General features: G+C 43.6%; 1 protein-coding gene across 3 annotated transcripts in view; it reads left to right on the top strand.

The window, feature by feature from the left end:
* CDIN1 (CDAN1 interacting nuclease 1) overlaps positions 1-18,058 on the top strand; it is a 149,206-nt gene extending 131,148 nt beyond the window's left edge. Inside the window, exons 11-12 of one of the 3 annotated variants that reach the window (XM_064147964.1) lie at positions 4,793-4,944; positions 17,775-18,058. In XM_064147964.1, coding sequence (XP_064004034.1) covers positions 4,793-4,928 — 136 coding nt within the window. In that variant the 3' untranslated portion in view covers positions 4,929-4,944; positions 17,775-18,058. Of the gene's footprint in view, positions 1-2,208; positions 2,363-4,792; positions 4,945-5,764; positions 7,676-17,774 lie in introns of those variants that run through there. The other 2 variants (XM_064147954.1, XM_064147972.1) reach the window with 2 other exon arrangements.
* The last annotated feature ends 3,210 nt before the right edge of the window (positions 18,059-21,268 follow it).

Raw genomic sequence — 21,268 nt, 5'->3', positions numbered from 1 at the left:
GAGAACAACCTCACTAACTTGTGAAACGTTAACAGTTGATGCAGATTTAAAGTGTGTGGCTTTACTTTGCCATTGGCAGCACTGAGTTTTGTCCGTGGTGGTGTCATATCTGCGCTTCGGAAGGAGCCACATTGAAAAGGGTAGTTCTTAGGTTACACTTCCCTACCTCATCCCTCTCCACAAAAAAAAGGTTAAGTGTCTTTTCAAATTAAGGCAGCAGTAATTAACCAGTGGCATTGTTTGTGATTTGCCAACTCTGGGTGTTAATGAGAGAGAAATTAGCACTTAGCAGCAGGAGTTCCTGATAGTCAGTGGCAAATGCTTAATGTGCCAACAAGTTCATTTTGGTCTTAAGTACTGAGCTTAAGTATATTTAGGGGGGGAGTACGGTATGTTTTTTTTGGTGTGTGTGATCGTACATATGTGACAAGGGAGCTCTAACAGAAGGAATGACACAATATAGGGGCTAGGAAAGTGCCACCTAGGCAGCAGAGGGCAAATAGTTTTTGTGTGCTAGCAATAAAAAGCAGGATTGATGTGTGTTTCATGCTGAAGGTGTACTCACTCCTGCCATTAGCAATATGTAGATGTCTTGCCTAGAAATTTTCATCATCAAATTCAGCATTTCTGAACGTAATTGTGAAGCACAAAATATTCCTGGAAAATGTTGTGCTCGAGCTGTGATTTGCTGGAAAGACACAAATTATCCTTTTCTTTTTTTCTTTTGAGGCATCTCAGAATGTTAATTTTATTTAAAATGACCATTTCAAGAAATAACTTAATGGCTTAAGCACAGCACCCCATGCATTTTGTGGTGGATAGGGGATTCAGACTGCCACAGAGAGCGAAATGAGCCCTTCAAAACTTGGGCTGAGCAGCTGCTCATTAGCACCAAGATTTTACCTGGCACAGAAGCTCGTAATGAGTGAGCACTTCTGCACCTTTCATAGCTTCTGCCTTGCATTAAAAAAAAGTCCATTAGAAATTGAAGGTCTGCTCCTTATCTTCTGGGGATTTTTGCCTTTCAAATAACTTTGCTTACTAAGTAAGTAGGTGCCCACCCAATTATCCTGTTTCTGTGTTTGATTGATGTGGGAACAGATGCATAGTCCGTGGAGTAACAAAAGCAGGCCCATCCTGCATCACCAAATTGCTGCCTCTCAACAGGGGCACCAAGCATCAGCCCTTGGCTTCATTTGCAATTCGCTCCTGGTTCTTGATGGGCTGGCAGCCTCCAGGGTACAGCGAGGTCACAGCTGGAAGGCACCTCCCGGGGTCATCCAGTCAAACCCCACTGCCAGAGCAGGATCACCTAGGGCAGGCCACACAGCAGCACATCAGGGTGGGTTTGGAAAGTCTCCAGAGAAGGAGACTCCACAACCTCTCTGGGCTGCCTGCTCCAGGCCTCTGGCACCCTCACTATACCTCATGTTGAGGTGGAACCTCCTGTATTCTAGCTTGTACCTGTTGTTCCTTATCCTATCACTGGGCACCACCAAACAGAGCCTGGCACCTTCATCTTGACACCCACCCCTCAGGTATTTATGGACCTTGATCAGATCCCCTCTCAACCTTCTCCAGACTAAACAGCCCCAGGGCTCTCAGTCTTTCTTCACAGGAGAGATATCAAGTCCCTTTATCATCTTTGAAGCTCTCCATTGAACTTTCCACAGCAGATCCCTATCTCTCTTAAACTGGAGAGCCCAAAATTGGACACAGTATTGCAGGTGTGGTATCACCAGGGCAAAGTAGAGGGAGAGAAGAACCTCCCTGGGCCTGCTGGACACACTTTTCTTAATTTATCCCAGGTCACACACATTTTGGCCACTCATGAACTTAAGCAAAGGAAAATAGAGAGCCCATAAGAGACAGCAGAGGCTGAAGTTGTTGGCCAGCCAGAGAAACTTAGGAACTGGCTGTAGGCCACATCGTCTTTCCACATGAGCCACATTTTGGTTTGTACTTATTCAGTGGTGAACATGTTTGAATACATTAGCTCCTGTAGCTGGGTTTGTCAGAACTTCACCTTTTCCACTTTGAAAGGTCATCTTTCAGCTGCACTTTTGCCAGTGTTGCCTCAGCTATGCTGAAAGGTAATGTACTTTGCCACAGAACTGAGGCTGCTTCCAGGTTTGGGGAGTAGTAGCCATAAATCTTTGATGCCTGTTCCAATACATGAGTACATGAAATAGTTTTCCTCCATTGCAGGAAAGAAACCACCCTTACCACAGCGTCACAGGATGTTGGGGTTTGGAAGGAACCTCCAGAGATCATCGAGTCCAACCCTCCCCCCCTGCCAGAGCAGAACCATAGAATCTAGCACAAGTCATACAGGAACACATCCAGACGGGGCTGGAAAGGCTCCAGAGAAGAAGATGTTGAGGTGTAACTTCCTCTGCTGTAGTTCATACCCATTGTCCCTTGTCATATCCCAGGGCACAACTGAGAAGAGTTTGTCCCCTCCCTCTTGACCCCCACCCATACATTTATAAACATAGAATAGAATCATAGAAGCGACCAGGTTGGAAGAGACCTCCAAGGTCATCCAGTCCAACCTAGCACCCAGCCCTAGCCAATCAACTAGACCATGGCACTAAGTGCTTCATCCAGGCTTTGCTTGAACACCTCCAGGGACGGTGCCTCCACCACCTCCTTGGGCAGCCCATTCCAATGGAAAAATCACACTCTCTGTGAAGAATTTTCTCCTAGTATCAAGCCTATACCTTCCCTGGCACAACATTGATTAGATCCTCTCTAAATCTTCTCTTCACCAGACCAAACAGCCTCAGGTCTCTCAGTCTCTCCTCATAGGGTAGTGCTGCAGCCACTTCAGCATCTTCATGGCCTTCCATTGGACTTTCTCCTGTAGATCCCTGTCCCTCTTGAACTGGGGAGCCCAAAACTGAGCACATTATTCCAGGTGAGGTCTCATCAAGGCAGAGTAGAGGGGGAGGAGAATGTCTCCTGGTCTGCTGGCCACACTCCTCTTAACGCACCCCAGGATTCCATTGGCCTTCTTGGCCACCAAGGCACACTGCTGCCCCAGCCTGGCACTACCCACCATTTTGAGCGCTTGTGTTGTCTGCTCAGTGGAACTTTAGGTGCCACCTTCCCAGCAGATTTTGATGATAGTTAAGCATTAACAAAAAAAATGGCTCTACAGTACTGGTTGAACCCTGAGTGCTGCTCTGTATCTAAACCATTCCATGACATTACACTGAACTTTTTCTTGCACAGACCTTATCTAGCAGCTCATCCTGCACTGTTGTTTTTGGCAAGTTCACTGCATCATATAATAAATCAAGGCAAGAAAAAGCTTTTTTGGCCTAATGTTGTGCAGACTGCTGTAATGCCAGACTACAGAAAGCAGTTCTGTTTTTAGACATCCTTTTACTAACCCAACATTCATAATTTATGATTTCACTGTAAAAATTCCTGCAAGGCTACACCGAAAGTAGTGCTGCCCTTTAATTAAGTGCTCTCGGTAGGAAAAACGTGGGACTGATGTGCAAAACACATCGCAGTGCCCAGTGATTGATAGTGATTACTTCTTTATGAACCCAGCCTGAAGGGCTGAACTTCCTGATGGGTAAAATAGTCCATGGGGCTACTTCCTGAGATTGCCTAGTGGAGATCAGGCAGAGTTAGCAATATCTGAGGAATTCCTGAGGCGTGTTTCAGAGACCTAATAGCAGAAAGTTTCTGTTTCTTTCTGAATTCTGCTTTATGTTTATAGTGACCTCAGTAATAGCTCATACTGAGGTACCTCAATAATAGCTCATATCGAAGCACCTCAATAATAGCTCAGAGAGATTATATTTTAAGGATTTGTCTTTGTGGTATTATAATTTGCATGAACTGGGACTTGTGTAAACGCTGTGGTTTTTTTTTAATGCCTGCACACCCATTTGAACTAAAAAAAAAGAGTGAATTCTGCATGTATCACTTACTAAATGTTACTTTATACTTAAGAAATAAGTCTTTTTTTTTTTAATTGATACCTGCAGAGTATTCAAAGGAAAGAAAAAAAAAACCCCAAAATTGATGTGAATTGTTTGAGGCTCTAAATTGCCTTTTTTAATCCTGGAATCAGGTGTTAATCACCTGACTTAATTCAACATTGATTAATGTTTGAAAATCAAGTATCATAGAATCATAGAATCAACCAGGTTGGAAGAGACCTCCAAGATCATCCAATCCAACCTATCCCCCAGCATGTGTGTCTGTATATATATATATATATATATATATGTGTGTGTGTGTGTGTGTGTGTGTATATATTTTATATGCATAAATCTGTGTATATATAATATATAAAAATCTGTGTTTATATAAATATGTACATTTAATGTATACAAATACATATGTGTATATGAAATACCTATGTATATATACATACATAAAATACATTCTATGTGTATAAATATGTATTTATATGTAATATATGTGTATATATAATATATAAAAATCTGTGTAAATATGTACATATAGTATCTATACATATCTAATATATATAGTGTGCATAAATATATGTATAAATAGATAAAATACATAAATAGATGTGTGTGTGTGTGTAAGTATGTATAATTTATATAGATATGTATATAATATATATATATAAATATTGTCTCAAATGAACTTGGAGAAATTAGCATGTTTACTTGCCTTGGAATTAGCATCTTTATTTGTGTTGGAATTAGCCTCTTTACTTGTGTTGGAATCACAGAGGTGGGAAATTAAAAAGTCCACTTAAACACACTCAGAAAAATTCCTTTTTCTTTTCCCTTCATAGGTTTGGCCCTGGATTAGTCATCTACTGGTATGGCTTCATCGAGGAGCTGGACTGCCACCGTGAGCGCGGCATCCTGCTCAAAGACTGCTTCCCAGCTGACATCGTGACTCTGCGCCACAGCATGGCTCGGTGCTGATGCTGGGGAGGAAGAGGTAAATCCGGAAGCAATTTTACTTTCCTGCAGTGTAAACTAATGGCAGCATCTGCCCTGAACTTCAACTGAACTCCTGCTGCCCTCCTCATGCTACTGCCTCTTTACACAAACATCTCAAGAGTTTCTGTTTTGCTTCAGAGCTCTGTTGTGATCAGACAGGCACAACCCACTCATTATCAGCATTTCTGTCTCTGTCAAACAGCTACTTTCTAGATACTCATAATCTTTCTTCCTTCCGGATGGCTTCTGATAGCATTGTAAACAAAGACAAAAATGCAGAGGCTGAAAGGTGTAACTTTCAGTTCTTACCCCTGGTACAGAGCTACCTTTGAAAAAATAAGTGTTTTCTGATGGTTTCACTCACCAGTTTATTCAGTGCTGGCGATCTGACTGGAGCATCTACACTGATGTGAGAAACTGGAAAAGTCTGTTTGTTATTCTGGGACTTAAAACAGTGGAATACCTAAAGCCCAGGTGAAGCTCTGGCTGTTAGGAGTGAGTAGCCAGATTTTGAGGAAATAGCTGGTGTAAGTGTTTCATCACTATCTGATTGCTAAAATCAACCAGTTAAACAGTTAAAAAATAATCTCAAGTTGGGGGAATTTTTAGGGCAAAAGTGAAGAGCAAGGATTTATTGTTCTATATAGATGAGCCTGGGAAGTTTGGGGTTAGTTTTGTGAAGGTTATTAATAAGTAGTTTAATGACTCAAAACCAAATTGTGTTTTGTGTTTTCCTCCCCATCCCCCCAGGGAATCTATACTTAAGATTTTTTCCTCTTAACTGACTTTAAGGAAGGACTCTATCTTGACCTCTCTAGGTACTGTAGCATGCAGTTTTCTGGCGTGATGATGTCTGAAAGAGCAAGGTGCAAGAGCTCTGTATGTGACTTAATTCTGAAGAAGATTAGCATCCTGGTGCTCAAGACAGGCACTGAAAACGTGGTAAAACAATGCTTCATCCTGGATCCCTTCTCCAAGACAAAGCACACAAATGGGCATGTTTCTTGTATATTTATGCATTCATGTGAGAGCATCATTTTCTTCTTTGTACTTAAGTATTCATGTACCAGCATTATTTTGCTCTTGTTGGAACCACCAAGATCAGAGGTACATTGAGGTGAGCATTAGCCCATAGTCTGTTTCCGTCCTCATCTCCCCTCAGAGCAGTGGGCCTCAGGTTTGTGCTTTGTTAGAGATTTCTTAATGAGCACAGCTCATTGGGCTTGACTCTTTCATATTCTTATCTTTGCTAACTGCCATTCAGGAAAGGCCAAAATCTTTTTAAAAGCTAGTGAGAGTTTTGTATGTGTGCTCAGATTTCCAGAGAAGCTGATTCCTTTGTAGAATGAAGGGGCTGACAGCAGACTCCTTAAAGCACAAGTTGATAACCTCTTCCATAAGGAAGGAGCCTTTAAACCATTACAGTACATGTTGATCATATTTTTTTTCAGTTGAAGTGATACTTTTTATGTGCCTGGATGGTTTCAAAAATCACATCAAGACTTTTTACAGCCTTGCTTTCAGTTACAATATGTTTTATCCTATTTAGGTTCTTCTTTTTCAAGGTATTGTTTTCAGCTGTGTACACAGAATTCTAATTTGAAGTTTTAGTTCTCACTGTAACACTTTCAAGTTTTATCAATTTCAGCAGAAAATTATCATTTGGATTGATCTTCAATTTTCAGGGAGAAATGTCTTTTGTCTGCCTAATACTCAGTCCCTTGCTGCAGATGTAAGCTCCACTACAGTGAGTTGCTGTTGCAGAGAGATTATTTTTCTGAGTTTGAGTGTGTTATAGTGGAAAGATTTATTGAAGAAACCCAAAATATTCCAACACCTGTAACTCATTTATGCTCAGCTATTTAAGGTATTGTGCTTAACTTACTTTACCTGAACAGCTTTAAAGATCTGCCCATAAAAAGATACCCAGAAGCAATCTGTGAAGTGAACCTGCCTGATGCTGCGTTTAGGGTGTTGCTGCCCCTGGGTCTTCTAACTGTAATTTGGGGTTAGTGGAATGTGTAAAATCAAGAGGAGAATGTAAAAAGGAGAAAAAAAAAAAGAAGAATAAGAAGAAAAAAGACACAGCAGCAGCTGAACATTATCATAACAGAAAATTCAGAAGCAATGATAGTCTGAAGGAAATGGGTTTTAAGGGCAAACTGAATTTGGTTTAGCTAGTACATATGTTTTCTGTTGTATGAAATGATTTAAATCAGCTTTTGCATGATGCACTAATGCTGCCTTTTTCTTTTTCTGAATAAATTAAATTTATCTGCACAGATGTTGAAAATTCTGCTCAACTTCCATCCCAGCTTCGCTGTATTTGTTTTTACATTAAACAAATTTATCTGGGGACACGCAGATAAATCAGGTTAGGCTTGTGTGTGTTTATTTATCCCTTTACTTAATGCTAGGACATAACAAGTTAGAAAGTAGTGCAGCTGTCTTTAATCACAGCTCTGACCTTATCTTGAAAAATCTTTGTATTAGAATGAGGGTGAAGTAAGGCACAAAAAGTGTATGTGTTGTCCTAATTTCATTACATGCTATCAAACCAGCTCTGCCAACACAAAAAATGTGCTTTGTCACTCTTTTAAATGCTGAAAGCAGACCATTAAAAAAAATATTACTTTGTTATTGTATCTTGTCTGTTGCAAAAAAGCATCAAACCCTTGTGGGTTTCTTTTTTCTGTTGATCAGACGTAAACATTGACTTTAATATTAAAGAGGAGTGTGGCTGTTTGTTTGGGTTGGGGTTTTTAACACCCACTGTAGTCATTAGAACCTTAACATTAAAGCCAAATCCAGTTTTATGAAGTCCTCTGTCAAATTATGCCAAGCCAGAAAACAGAAGTGTGCATAAAACTGAATGATGTTCTCACTGGCACATGTAGACTTTGCAAGCATCTGCTCTTACAAGTACTGTAATAAGGCCTTTTCTCAGCTTTAAGAATTGATGTAATTGTGGTGAACAGGGAATTAAAATTTCTTTGTACAGGAGGAACAGCACAGTGGAGGGTCACACTCTAGTATAAAAAGAAAAGGGGTTTTGCCATCCCTGTGTTCTGGGGACACATTATTAGTCTGAGTTCAATAATCCTCCCTTAAATCTAGCTGAGGGCACAATAAAACTTCTGATCTAAAGCTGAAGGAAAAGGTCCAAATGCCTTCCTGTGCTTACCTCATTACTATTTTATCACCTTAATTGTACTTAATAGTTTATAAAAATTATAATCCTCTTTCATTTGCTCATTCAAAAACTTTCTTCCCTGGTATTGGCTTTTTTTTCCACACTGTCTAGACCACTGCAGAAGACAACCTTCATGTCTCTCTTTCCATTTGCCTTTAAATACTCCTCTTGAAATTTCCCTTCTTTTTCAACCATTTCACATTTGTTTCTTCACTACCCTACTATTTGCCCTTATTTCCCCTTTGAAGAGCATGTCTAATGTTTTCTGTTGCTTCTGTCTCTGATGCTATATCTTCAGAGTTCTGTATGCCTTTCGACTGACCCAACATCTCAAGCAAGTTTGCTCTTACTCTAATTTAAATAACAGCTTCAGGTACCAGACAGACTGTCCTCAGGTTTCCATGCTGCATCATAACAGCAAGACACTGTGATGCTCTTCATCCTCTCAGTACAGGTCATTTCTGCAGGCTGGGAATGCTCATAGATCAGAGCACTGGTGCAGTGTAATCAGTCCTCTAAGGGTGTCTAGCAACAGGCAAGGGGGAATGGTTTGAAACTGAGTACAAGAGTGTTGAGACTGTACAACAGGCTGTCCAGGGAGGTTGTGGCTGCCTCCTCCATGAGGGTGTTCAAGACCAGTCTAGTTGAGAAGTGTTCCTGCCCACGGTGGGGAGGTTGGAGGAGATGCTCTCTAAGGTCACAGAATCACAGAAATAACCTGGTTGCAGAAGAACTTTGAGATCACCTAACACCTTCTAATTAACTAAACCATGGCACCAAGGGCCTCATCCAGTCTCTTTTTAAACACCTCCAGGGACTGTGACTCCACCACCTCTGTGGGCAACCCATTCCAATGCTGTCACTCTTTCTGTGAAGAACTTCTTCCTAACATCCAGCCTAAAGGTCCCTTCCAAACTAAGCCATTCTATAATTCTGTGAAGTGTAGAGCTGTACAAAGGGCTACCTTAAGAGTACCTCTGTGCTGCCAGAAAATAAGGCAGTATTGGGAATTTAGCCATTAGTTTTCTGTAAGTTCAAGGCTAGAGTGAGCAGCACTTCTGCAAGAGGGTCTATTGAAGTTGAAGGCATAACTTTCACCCCTGTGCCTACCTCACCTTGGCTCAGAAGGCCAGTGCTCTGTTTTCAAGCCACAGGTCTTCTGGCAAAAGCTTGTACATCCTACAGCTTATTCTAATTTACACAAGTTGACTACAGCTCCTCAAGTGTCAACAATAAGTATGCAGAACTGAACTCAATTCTTCCTTTCAATTCAGCTGAAGTAGTCTCACTACCACACCTGCAATGCTGTGTCCCGTTCTGGGCTCTCCAGTTTAAGAGAGATAGGGATCTGCTGTGGAAAGTTCAATGGAGAGCTGTGAGGTTGATGAAGGGACTTTATTTTTCCTGTGAAGATGGACTGAGTGGCCTGGGGCTGTTTAGTCTGGAGAAGAGAAGGCTGAGAGGGAATCTGATCTATAAATATGTGACGGGTGGATATCAAGATGAAGGTGCCAGGCTCTGTTTGGTGGTGCCCAGTGATAGGATAAGGAACAACAGGTACAAGCTAGAACACAGGAGGTTCTACCTCAACATGAGGTATAGTGAGGGTGCCAGAGGCCTGGAGCAGGCTGCCCAGAGAGTCTGAAGTCTCCTTCTCTGGAGACTTTCCAAACCCACCTGGATGCATTGCTGTGTGGCCTGCCCTAGGTGATCCTGCTCTGACTCAATCTCTGGAGGTCCCTTCCAAGCTCTGGTATGCCATGCTTCTGTAAGAGGCATGCCATCTTCTGCAGTTAGATGGTGAATACTGAACTGGAACAACACCTGTTAGAAGCACACATTGGTTATTTTGAGGATAGAAATGTAGATATATAAATGAGTATCTAAGAGACAAATGCTGCTCAAGTATTGATTTAATACTAGGAGTAAAACAGGAGGCTGCCTACAAAAACAAGACAAAGGAATCCCTCCTATCGTGTTACTCTGAGTCACAAAGGGCACTGGTTGTGGACTTGCAAGTTATTCAGAACTAACTGTTTTATTCCATTGACAAAAGAAGAACCCTCAAGGGCTTGCTCCTTACAGTGGTGTGATAGGAACCTCAAGCATGCCTGCTGAAAAACGTCCTGCCTAACAATGGGCTCTTGGCAGCAGCTTCACCATTTATAGAGAAACTGTCTATCTAGTGGGATCTGTATAAAATAGACCTCGCTCAGGTTAGGGAAAGGTCACAAGTTAGACAAAGTTTGGATAGTCTAAATGCCTTACTCAAAACTAACTCTCATGTGTACAGTAAATATTATTTGAACCTGTATTATTAAGAACATGACAGGATTCCAGAGATTAAATAAGGAAGATGTAATTATGAGCTAAATAATAAACAGAGCAGTTTTAGTTCCCCTTGTGTTTTCCACTTTCCTGCCATTGTTCCATGTATGGCTGTTATACAAAGAGCAGCTTAGGTCAGCTACTATAAATTAAGGGGTTTATACAATGGTAATCTCCCAAAATTATTTCAAAGCTGGATCAAAGAGCTTGAAAAGACTCTGCAAAAACTTTTCCACATTCTAAAGAGACTTTATTTTGATGCCCTGTTTTTATCAGGAGCTCTTCATTTAGTGTTGCATCTGACAGTGCTCAGCAACTTGCTTCGCTTCTGTGTTTATTGGGACAGGAGATTTGCATCATTTATTTGCAGCCTAAAATTAAGTGAGAAGTGGTAATATCAAAACAAAACAAAAAGAAACCTTTTAAAACATATTACCTGGTGCTTTGTTTCAGGCTTGTTTTTTTAAGCTGATCTAAGTGAAAAGATTTTGGTTTGGTTTGACTGCAAGTGAAATTTTCTCTGGCTTTTTTGTTCCCCTTTAGAAATGTACAAATCATATTCACAGTGCTAACAATAATTCTGCTTAGTAGCTTTTAGTGTCCCTGTGCAAGATGTTGGCCTGCCCTCGCTCCTGGACAGGCTTTCATCTCATCTGAACAATTCCATGTCATCTGCACAGATCCATAGATGTGGCACTGAGATGTCAAAACAAAATGAAATGTCAATGGAAGGGTATGGCGCCAAAGTAGCAATATTGAAACCATGTCAGTGCACATCTACAGAGCCCACGTTACTCTGTCAGTGTGATTTTAGGAAGATCACTTTGAAATGTTAAAATGAAATGATACTAAGTCAGTTAGGTAATAACAATTGAGGTTCAGAGATTAATTGAGGGCCTAAGGTGAAGCCAGTGACCATTAACCCCAGCCAAGTTATTAATTCTCAGAGAACTATCCTTGGCTGAGGTTATTCTCATTATAAGAGAGTTTTGGGGTGGGGATTTCCCTATATTGTGTAAGTATTTTTTTGCTGTTGCCTCTACCAGTGACACCACAGAGATTCAAGAGCAGTACAGTTAAGTGGTCATGGAAGGTGAATCCACCCCACACCAAGCAGACACTGTTTTCTACACAGGCATTTAACAGATTTATCCAGCTGACTGTCCATCACCAGACAGATTTAGTCTAACCTGGCCACCTGAATGAAAATGGAGATACATTCATTCACACAGCAGCTGCTGTTTGCTTAGACCAAGTGCTTATTGTAAACCCACAGCAGACATGTGAAAGAGCCAAGCAGTAGCAACATGGAAGAGTTCATTTTGGAAATATCTAAACAAGAACCAAGTCAAAGTGACATAAATTCAGCTTCTATATATGACTGCAGCATTAAGACACAAACATTTGATAACTCATTTAATACTATCAAGGAGAACTTCCCAAGGTTGCTTTGGACCAACCTGCTGTACAAACACTTCCAAATCAAACTGAGTCTCAGGAGAGATGACTTAGACAGGATCAAAGGAATACAACTGGGTTGTTTCCATACTTTTGTTTACATAAATACATGTGCATTAATATTATATACACAGGTAACAACTTTTAATACCAGAGATAAATATTTTGCTATTAATAAATAGCAAAGATCATTATTTTTGCTATTAATGAATACCAGATATAATTATTTTTACTATTAATAAACGCTAGCTCCCCTTTCTCTTATAGGAGCCACCATTACTTGTGTGCTCTTGTGCTGGTAAGGGACTTCAGGGAAGAGCAGTAACTCAACACTTATCCCTGTCCTATAGGATGGTGGATGCTGATGAAAGGGGTGAGACATCTCTGCTAGTTGACAATTGACAGTGATGCTGAGAGAGCAGAACACAGAGGAGGGGATGAGCTGCACCTGGAGGAGGCTGAGAGACAGCATTTTTTAGAACTTGAAGTGGACGTTTTGGGGCTTTAGTCTCTGATGTGAAGCTGCACAGATGTGGTCTCCCTTCTCAAAGCTCCTTGGGTGGCCTGCACTAACAGGGAGGTTGAACTCAGAATCACAGAATTAACCAGGTTGAAAAAGACCTTTGAGATCGTCAAGTCCAACCTGTCACCTAACCCTTCCAATCAACTGAACCATGGCACCAAGTGCCTCATCCAGTCTCCTTTGAAACACCTCCAGGGACAGTGACTCCACCTCCCTGGCCCACCCATTCCAATGCCAATCACTCTTTTTGTGACGAACGTCTTCCTAACACCCAGCCTAAACCTACCCTGGCACAACTTGAGACTGTGTCCTCCTGTTCTGTCACTGGGTGCCTGGCAGAAGAGACCAACCCCACCTGGCTACAACCTCCTTTCAGGTAGTTGTAGAGAGCAGTAAGGTCTGCCCTGAGCCTCCTCCAGGCTGAACACCCCCATCTCCCTCAGCCTCTCCTCGTAAGGCTGTGCTCCAGCTTCTCACCAGCCTTGGTGCCCTTCTCTGGACACATTCAAGCACCTCACATCTTTCTTAAATTGAGGGGCTCAGAACCAGACACAGTACTCAAGGTGTAGCCTAACCAGTGCTGAGTACAGGGGCAGAAGGACTTCCCTGATCCTGCTGCCACAGGCCAGGATGCCATTGGCCTTCTTGGCCACCTGGGCACACTGCTCTCAACCAGTACTCCCAGGTCCCTCTCTGCCTTGGCTGCTCTCCAGCCACTCTGCCCCCAGCCTGCAGTGCTGCATGGGGTTCATTGTGACCAAAGTGCAAAACCCTGCACTTGGCCTTGTTAAAACTCATGGGGTTGGACTGTGCCCATCTACCCAGCTTGTCCAGGTCCCTCTGCAGAGCCCTTCTGCCCTCTAACAGATCAACACTTGCTCCCAACTCATTGCTGTCTACAGCTACCTGAAGGGTGGCTGTAGCCAGGTGGGGGTTGATATCTTCTCCCAGGCAACCAGCAACAGAACGAGGGGACACAGTCTAAAGTTGTGCCAGGGGAAGTCCAGGCTGGATGTTAGGAGGAAGTTCTTCCCAGAGAGAGATTGGCATTGGAATGAGCTGCCCAGGGAGGTGGTGGAGTCACCGTCCCTGGAGGTGTTCAAGAAAATCCTGGATGAGGCACTTGGTGCCATGGTCTAGTTGACTGGCTAGGGCTGGGTGCTAGGTTGGACTGGATGATCTTGGAGGTGTCTTCCAACCTGGCTGGTTCTATGATTCTGTGATCTGCAGATGTCCTTTCCAACCTGCCTTGTGACCCTGTGGGTGCTAAGACTGTGTCTGAAAGCTCTTTGAAATTCCCAGAGGAAGAGTACCGTAGAAATGCAAGCTCTTTACCAGGACACATTTTCCACTGCAAGTGGATATATTGGATTAATTTTTTTCCCCTCTTTTTCTTTTTTTTTTTTTTTGCTTTTCCATAATGAGCATTCACACTACACTCTATTTTGTATTCCATCTCAGCATGATAGCATCATAATGAGTGGGAAAACATAAAAATTAGTTTAATCAGTTTGTTTCCATACAGGCTTTAAGCAGCCTCATTTTAATGTTTTTGGCACTGCATTGCATACAAATGATGAAATATATTTAGGAAAAAAAAAAAAGGTCTGACTACAATTGATGATTAAAAGAAAAATAGTGTGGGCACAGTTGAGTCTCAAGACACAGCTTCTTCCTTCCTCCAAGGTAAGGCTGGCTGTACAGGTCAGCTGTCTGGCTAAGCTATTCTTAGCAAACTGCAGTGATGGAGATGCTTAGAAAGGTTATGAGAATCCATTCCACTGCCCATCTTTAGTCAGGAGGAGTTTTCCAATCTCTTATCTAAATCCTTTGTTTTTTTCTTGATCTAATAAGACTCATCTCATCCAATTATAAATTACTATGGAAAACAACTCTGGTGGCTGCCTTCTTTTTCTGACCTTTTCCATATTTGAATATTGTTTTCTCAGAGACACTTCCAACAAATTTATTCCAAATTCATCTTTCTTTTTTTTTTTAATCTTATTTTCCTTCTTCCACATAATACTTGTTAGTGTGTTTGTAAGAGTTTTAACTCTCTGACTTCAAATGCATTCCATCATCTGTTTAGTCTGAATTCTAATCTCATCCTTTAGAAATACTAAATACTCAATAGAGCAAGGACATGGATCTGATGGAACAGATCCAGAAGAGGGCCATAAAAATGATCAGGGGATTGGAACACCTCTGCTGTGAGGACAGGCTGAGGGAGCTGGGGTTGTTCAGCCTAGAGAAGGCTCTGGGAAGACCTAATAGCAGCCTGCCAGTACCTGAAGGGGGCTACAAGAAGGCTGCAGTGGAACTGTTTGCAAAGGCCTGTGGTGATAAGAAAAAGGGCAATGGTTTGAAATGAGAGCAGAACAGATTTAGATTGGCTGTGAGGAACAAGTTCTTTACCATGAAGGTAGTGGAACACTGGAACAAGTTTCCCAGAGAGGTGGCTAAGACCTCATCTCTGGAGATATTCAAAGTGAGGCTTGACAGGGCTCTGGGCAACATGATCTGGTTGAGGATGTCCCTGCTGACTGCAGAGGTGGCTGGACTAGAAGACCTTCAGAGGTCACTTCCAACCCAGACCATTCCATGATTCACAAAGTTTTGTAGATGTGTTTTGACCAGTCAGTAAGTTACAACATTTGATACTTCAAGTCTATTACATGGAAAAAAATGATGGATAATTGTCACAACTAAAGTGCAAACACTAATGGGATATATCCACCATAGGATATGCTCATAAATCTCCTAACACCGGTCTCGATGATCAGAGACATGTAGCTCACAGCCCAGTTTGTGAAATAAACACTTAAACCAAATACTAGGAGAGGCTGCTAAACGGAGCGTGCAGCAGCAAGTGGTTTTGCTGAGGTGTGCATTTGCCTGCAAGGTCCAAACTCTCAGGTCTCACAGTTGGCTAAGTTATCTTCACAGTTCTCTTACCACTAGCCCAATTACTGTGCTGTGTGCTGATGAGCTCCCCCTGATTTGTCACGATGTTGGCTGCTTCGGTCAGCTCAGGTCTTCCTCTGCTTTCATTTCACCACAACCTTTCTGTGAGCTGCTGTAGACAAGTGAGGAGGGTTAAGAGTCCTATGAGCAATGTGTTCTCCAGCAACCCACAGCCCCTGCAGACTCAGCAATATTTTCTGTCATGGGGGTGTGGGGTGATGCCATAGGTTTGCCTTTGACTTCTATTTACCATGCTGTACTTAGTTTGAAACAATCCTGTCTGTTAATGCTTGCATAACTGGTTTGTGCTTCTTGGCCAGAGATAGGTAACTTGCTTGGAGCTAATAGTAACAGGAGACAAAGAAGAAAGTTAAGTATCCATCAACAATGGAGAGTTTTAATTGTGTTTCAGGTGCAATACCTGTAAGATGGAAAAGTAACAGTGAAGAATCTATTTAGAGGGAAAAGAAGTCATCCCTTGCTGTAGGTAATGTGTAAGTTGCAGTCTCTTCAGTTTGCACCTTTTCGATTCACTCTTTGGTTACTAAGGCAGAAGGGCTTATTCATGCAACGTGGTCAGTTTGGGGAAGCTGTCATGGGGCCTCAGAAAGCCAATTCTTTCAGAATTGCATACCTAATCCAAAGCTCTGCTTGCTCCCTGAGGAGAACCAAAAGTCTCCCAGGCTGTGGCAAGCCAAGCCAAAGTTGGTCATTTAGCTTAGTGGCTGCTTTTGAAGGGAGGCATCCTGCAACCTGGTGAAGACAGCAGACGAACCTCAGTGTTACAAGAGATGTAGGTGGCAACAGTGCTCTGCTCAGTTCTGCCTTTCAAGACTCCCACAAAAACCCTCCTTGCTGGGTCAGCACACAGGTGTCCCGTTCCTCAGAGAGCAATCACAGCATCACGGGATGTTAGGGGTTGGAAGTGACCTCTATAGATCATCCAATCCAACCCCCCTGCTAGAGCACGACCATAGAATCTCGCACAGGTCACACAGGGGTGCATCCAGATAGGGCTTGAAAGTCTCCATTTCTTCTCCAACACAGCATTCTGTAAGAGGTTTTGTCTTTCTAATCAAAAGCAACTTTGTCTTCCCAGCATATTCTGCTAGTTCTCTCCAGGAGAATTGCCCTTTTTTGTTTCTCTCTAGTTTCACTAATGAAGATTTCCATCATTCTTTCATTTTCACAGTTTTCACTGTTTTCTGCCATCTGATTCAAGTGGTTAAATCTTCCCTATTCCCTTTCCTTGTGTTTTCAGTCTAGGATTTAAAAGAAAAGGGAGGGGGAGAGTGTTCTCAGAGGCGTAGTATCCAGCACGATTGCAACTGTTGTGCCTTCAAACTCTCATGTGCTCTCAGGTTATGCTTTAACTCCATTAGCCAGCCAAGCACACTGCTGTGCTTCCCACTGCTCCGCTCACAATGGTAGAACACAACTTCCTCTGTCTCTTTAGCCCTTGTATGGCAAGCCCATAAGTGATGGCTTCCTGGCTTTATAAATACCAGCAGCAAAGTATTTTCTGATTTCTTGGCCTCTTGTTTCCTCAAAAGATATCAGAAAGTGTTTTCCTGAATTCTTTGGGGAGGCGTATTTGATGGGAGCCAGGAGGAGAGCAAAATGAAAGGGAAGAGCCCGCTAGAAGAATGAATTCCCAAGTTTGGATCCAAGCCTTGACAGTCCAGTGACAGAAGAACCAAACTGTAACTACTTTAGTAGATTTGGAATCCTAGAATGCTTTGAGTTGGAAGAGATCAACTAGTTCCAACCCTGCTGCCTGATTTTATTATTATTATTTAATCACCACAAGACCAATAGGATGTAATAACTCTAAGAATCAGAGAATGGCTGACGCTGGAAGGGACCTCAGAGGTACCTATTCTGGTCTCTCCATGTAATTAAGAATCAGAGAACGGCTGAGGCTGGAAGGGACCTCAGAGATACCTATTCTGGTCTCTCCACTGTGAGCAGGGACATCTTCCCCTAGCCCAGATTGCTGAAGACCTCGTCCAACCTGGCCTTGAACACCTCCAGGGAGGAGGCATCCACAGCCTTCCTGGGCAACCAGTTCCAGTGTCTCACCAGCCTCACTGTATAGAATCTCTTCCTAATCCCAAATCTAAATCTCTCCCAGCTCAAAGTCACTACCCTTATCCTAGTAGCACAAGCCCTTGTAAAACGCTGGGGTTAGCATCTGGCTGTACAGCAGTGAATCAGCAGGAGGATCAGCAGTGAAGGTGTTCAGCACACTGACGTAGGTTCTGAAAGCAGTTTGGGAGTGTGTTCCCATCATCTACAGTTTTCCTCTGCTTTCTCCCTGTCTCTACCCTCCTCACCATAGGGCTTTCTCTCAACTTCACAGGTCCAGATTGAGAGACAGCTTGTGAGACTTAACTCGATGCATTCTGTGTGCCAACGTGCTACAAATGAAGGTATTTTTAAGTAACTGTTGCTTTGGCTGGTTTGTTTAATCTCTCTGCATTGTTCTCACTTTGGAAAATTCCACTCACCCACATGACTGGAATAATGCTTTCGTCAGAAGCCCTGCATACAGTTTATCTGCTCAAGTTTTGAAGTCAGGTCCTGTCCTTTGCTGTAAATCAGTACTCCTTCAGTGACTTCAAAAACATTTACGTACCTGCTGATTTACAATAGTTAAAGCTTGGGTGATGGAATATAAAAGCCACTTCTTGAAGAAAGAAAGTGGAACTGATGATATGTTTCTTGTCGTGGCATATTTTTGCCTCTGCCAAAAAATACTAAGGTGTGGACACCAAAAGGATACTGGCACATTTTAGACATATCTGAGTGGCACAAACTGTGTCATACAGCTGAAGGTGTGTCACAGAACCACAGAATATATATAGAATATATATTTGCTTGAAGAGACCTCCAAGCTCATCCAGTCCAACTTTCAACCCAGCTCTGAAGGCTCAACACTAAGCTATGTCCTTAAGCACCAGGTCCACACACTGCTTGAACACCCCGAGGGATGGTGACTCCAGCACTGCCCTGGATAGACCATTCCAATGTTTGAGAACCCTTTCAGGGAAGAAATATTCCCTGTAATCCAGCCTGAACCTCTTCTGCTGCAGCTTGGAACCATTTCCTCTGCTCCTGTCCCTTGCCACCAAGGAGAAGAGGCTGCCCTCTCCTCCATCCAACCTCCCTTCAGGTATCTATAGAGAGCAATGAGGCCTGCCCTCAGCATCCTCTTCTCTGGCCCCGACACTGCCAGCTTCCTCAGCTCCAACTTGTAGCCCAGGTGTTCCAGGCCCTTTCCCAACCTCAGTTCCCTTCTCTGGACATGCTCCAGCCCCTCAATGCCCTTACTATAGTGAGTGGCCCAGAACTGAGCGCAGTACTAAGATGTGGCCTCACCACTGCTGAGCACAGGGAGCTGATCATGTCCTGTCCCTGCTGGTCACTGTGTGTCTGACACAAGCCAGGATACCATTGGCTTTCTTGGCTGTATGGGCACCACTGGCTCATGTTCAGTAAATCACCACTGCCAAGCAGCACCCCCAGCTCCCCCTCTCAGTCAAAGATTTACAACCACACATTCCCATGTCTGTAGCTCACCATGGGGTTGTTGTGACCCAGGTGCAGGACCTGGCACTTGGTTTTGTTGAATTCCATGCAATGAGCCTTGGCCCATGGGTCTAACCTGTCCCGATCCCACTGCAAAGCCTCCCTGCCCTCTAGCAGATCTACACTAGTGGTGTCCCTCAGGGATCAGTGCTGGGCCCCATCCTCTTTAACATCTTCATAGATGATCTGGATGAGGGCATCGAGTCAGTCATCAGCAAGTTTGCAGATGACACTAAGCTGGGGGCAGATGTGACTGAGCTGGAGGGCAGAAGGGCTCTGCAGCGGGACCTTGACCGCCTGGACAGATGGGCAGAGGCCAATGGGATGGGGTTCAATAGCTCCAAGTGCAGGGTGCTGCACTTTGGCCACAACAACCCCATGCAGAGATACAGGCTGGGGTCGGAGTGGCTGGAGAGCAGCCAGACAGAGAGGGATCTGGGGGTACTGATTGATACCCGCCTGAACATGAGCCAGCAGTGTGCCCAGGTGGCCAAGAGAGCCAGTGGCATCCTGGCCTGCATCAGGAATGGTGTGGTCAGCAGGAGCAGGGAGGTCATTCTGCCCCTGTACTCTGCACTGGTCAGACCACACCTCGAGTACTGCGTTCAGTTCTGGGCCCCCCAGTTTAGGAAGGACATTGAGATGCTTGAGCGTGTCCAGAGAAGGGCGACGAGGCTGGGGAGAGGCCTCGAGCACAAGCCCTACAAGGAGAGGCTGAGGGAGCTGGGATTGGTTAGCCTGGAGAAGAGGAGGCTCAGGGGTGACCTTATTGCTGTCTATAACTACCTGAGGGGTGGTTGTGGCCAGGAGGAGGTTGCTGTCTTCTCTCAGGTGGCCAGCTCCAGAACAAGAGGACACAGCCTCAGGCTGCGCCAGGGGAAATTTCGGCTCGAGGTGAGGAGAAAGTTCTTCACTGAGAGAGTCATTGGACACTGGAATGGGCTGCCCGGGGAGGTGGTGGAGTCGCCGTCCCTGGGGCTGTTCAAGGCAAGGTTGGATGTGGCACTTGGTGCCATGGTCTAGCCTTGGGCACTGTGGTAAAGGGTTGGACTTGATGATCTGTGAGGTCTCTTCCAACCTTGGTGATACTGTGATACTGTGATACTGTGATACACTGCCACCCAGCTTGGTGTCATCTGCAAACTTACTAAGGGTGCCCTCAATGTCCTCATCCAGACCATTAATAAAGATATTGAAGGGCCCCTGTAGTGAAGCAGGGGGGACACCACTGGTGACTGGGCACCAGCCAAACTTAACTCCATTCCCCACCACTCTTTGGGCCCAGCCATGCAGCCAGGCTTTTATCCAGTGCAGAGTGCACTGATCCAAGCCTTGTGCCAGGAGTTTCCAAAGGAAGTAAGTTTTTTTATTTCAAGAAGTCAGAGGTATCTTGAAGCTGACAAAATTAGCTCTGTCTGCCATTGTTCATTCAGTGAAAAGGGAACATAAAGGACTATTTGAGTTCAGTCAAAAGAAAGAAAGAAAAACACCACCACAGCTTTCAGAGATGCGACAGCTTTGTTCCGGCATTGTTCACTGGCTCATATGCAGCAATATCACAGCATTATTCTGTTCATGCTTTAAAAGCTGTGTCTTGAGTCACTGAACCAGCTCAAAACAGAACTCTCATTGGATCACAGAAGTGCTGAACAACTTCCACTAAGTGCTAATGCTGTGTGCAAGGCACAGCCCAGCCATTCCTCCTGATTTCTGACCGCATGAAAGCTAAAGAGGCTAAAGCGTGACTGACCTCGGCCAAGGAATGAAGGGAAATGCAACTCTCTTGCAATGCACTTTACCCAGCTCCCTCGCCATATTTCACTCCTCTAACCACTTAGAGTTTATAAGATGGAGGTTTAGACAAACGTTGGAACTCACCATACAATGCAGCCCTAATGAAATAGCAATACAACCACCCACCCTGATGCCCAATATCTCAGCTGTGCCACTGAGGGATTTTAACTGTGTTTGATTTGGGGGTGGGGGTGCATATTTTCATTTTCCTTGGCTGTTGTGATTTGTTGTGTGTGGTGAATGCTCTTAATTTCCCCAATGATTATGAACACAAGAAAGAAGGAGGGGGAGGAATGAAAGTACTTCGAGAAGGATGAAAAAATATATTGACAAAAACCAGTAGGAGGCCAAGACAGACACAGTCAGAGGCCTGGTAATTTCTCCAAAGCAAAGTGGATCTGAAGAAGGCTTTGCAAATGAGTCAGCACACACATTTGGGTTTTTTTATTGTCCTGTGAAATTCAGTCTTGT

Source organism: Pogoniulus pusillus, chromosome 1 (genome assembly GCF_015220805.1).
Source record: "Pogoniulus pusillus isolate bPogPus1 chromosome 1, bPogPus1.pri, whole genome shotgun sequence".
Lineage (NCBI taxonomy): Eukaryota > Metazoa > Chordata > Aves > Piciformes > Lybiidae > Pogoniulus > Pogoniulus pusillus.
This window is presented reverse-complemented; position numbering and strand designations above follow the sequence as displayed.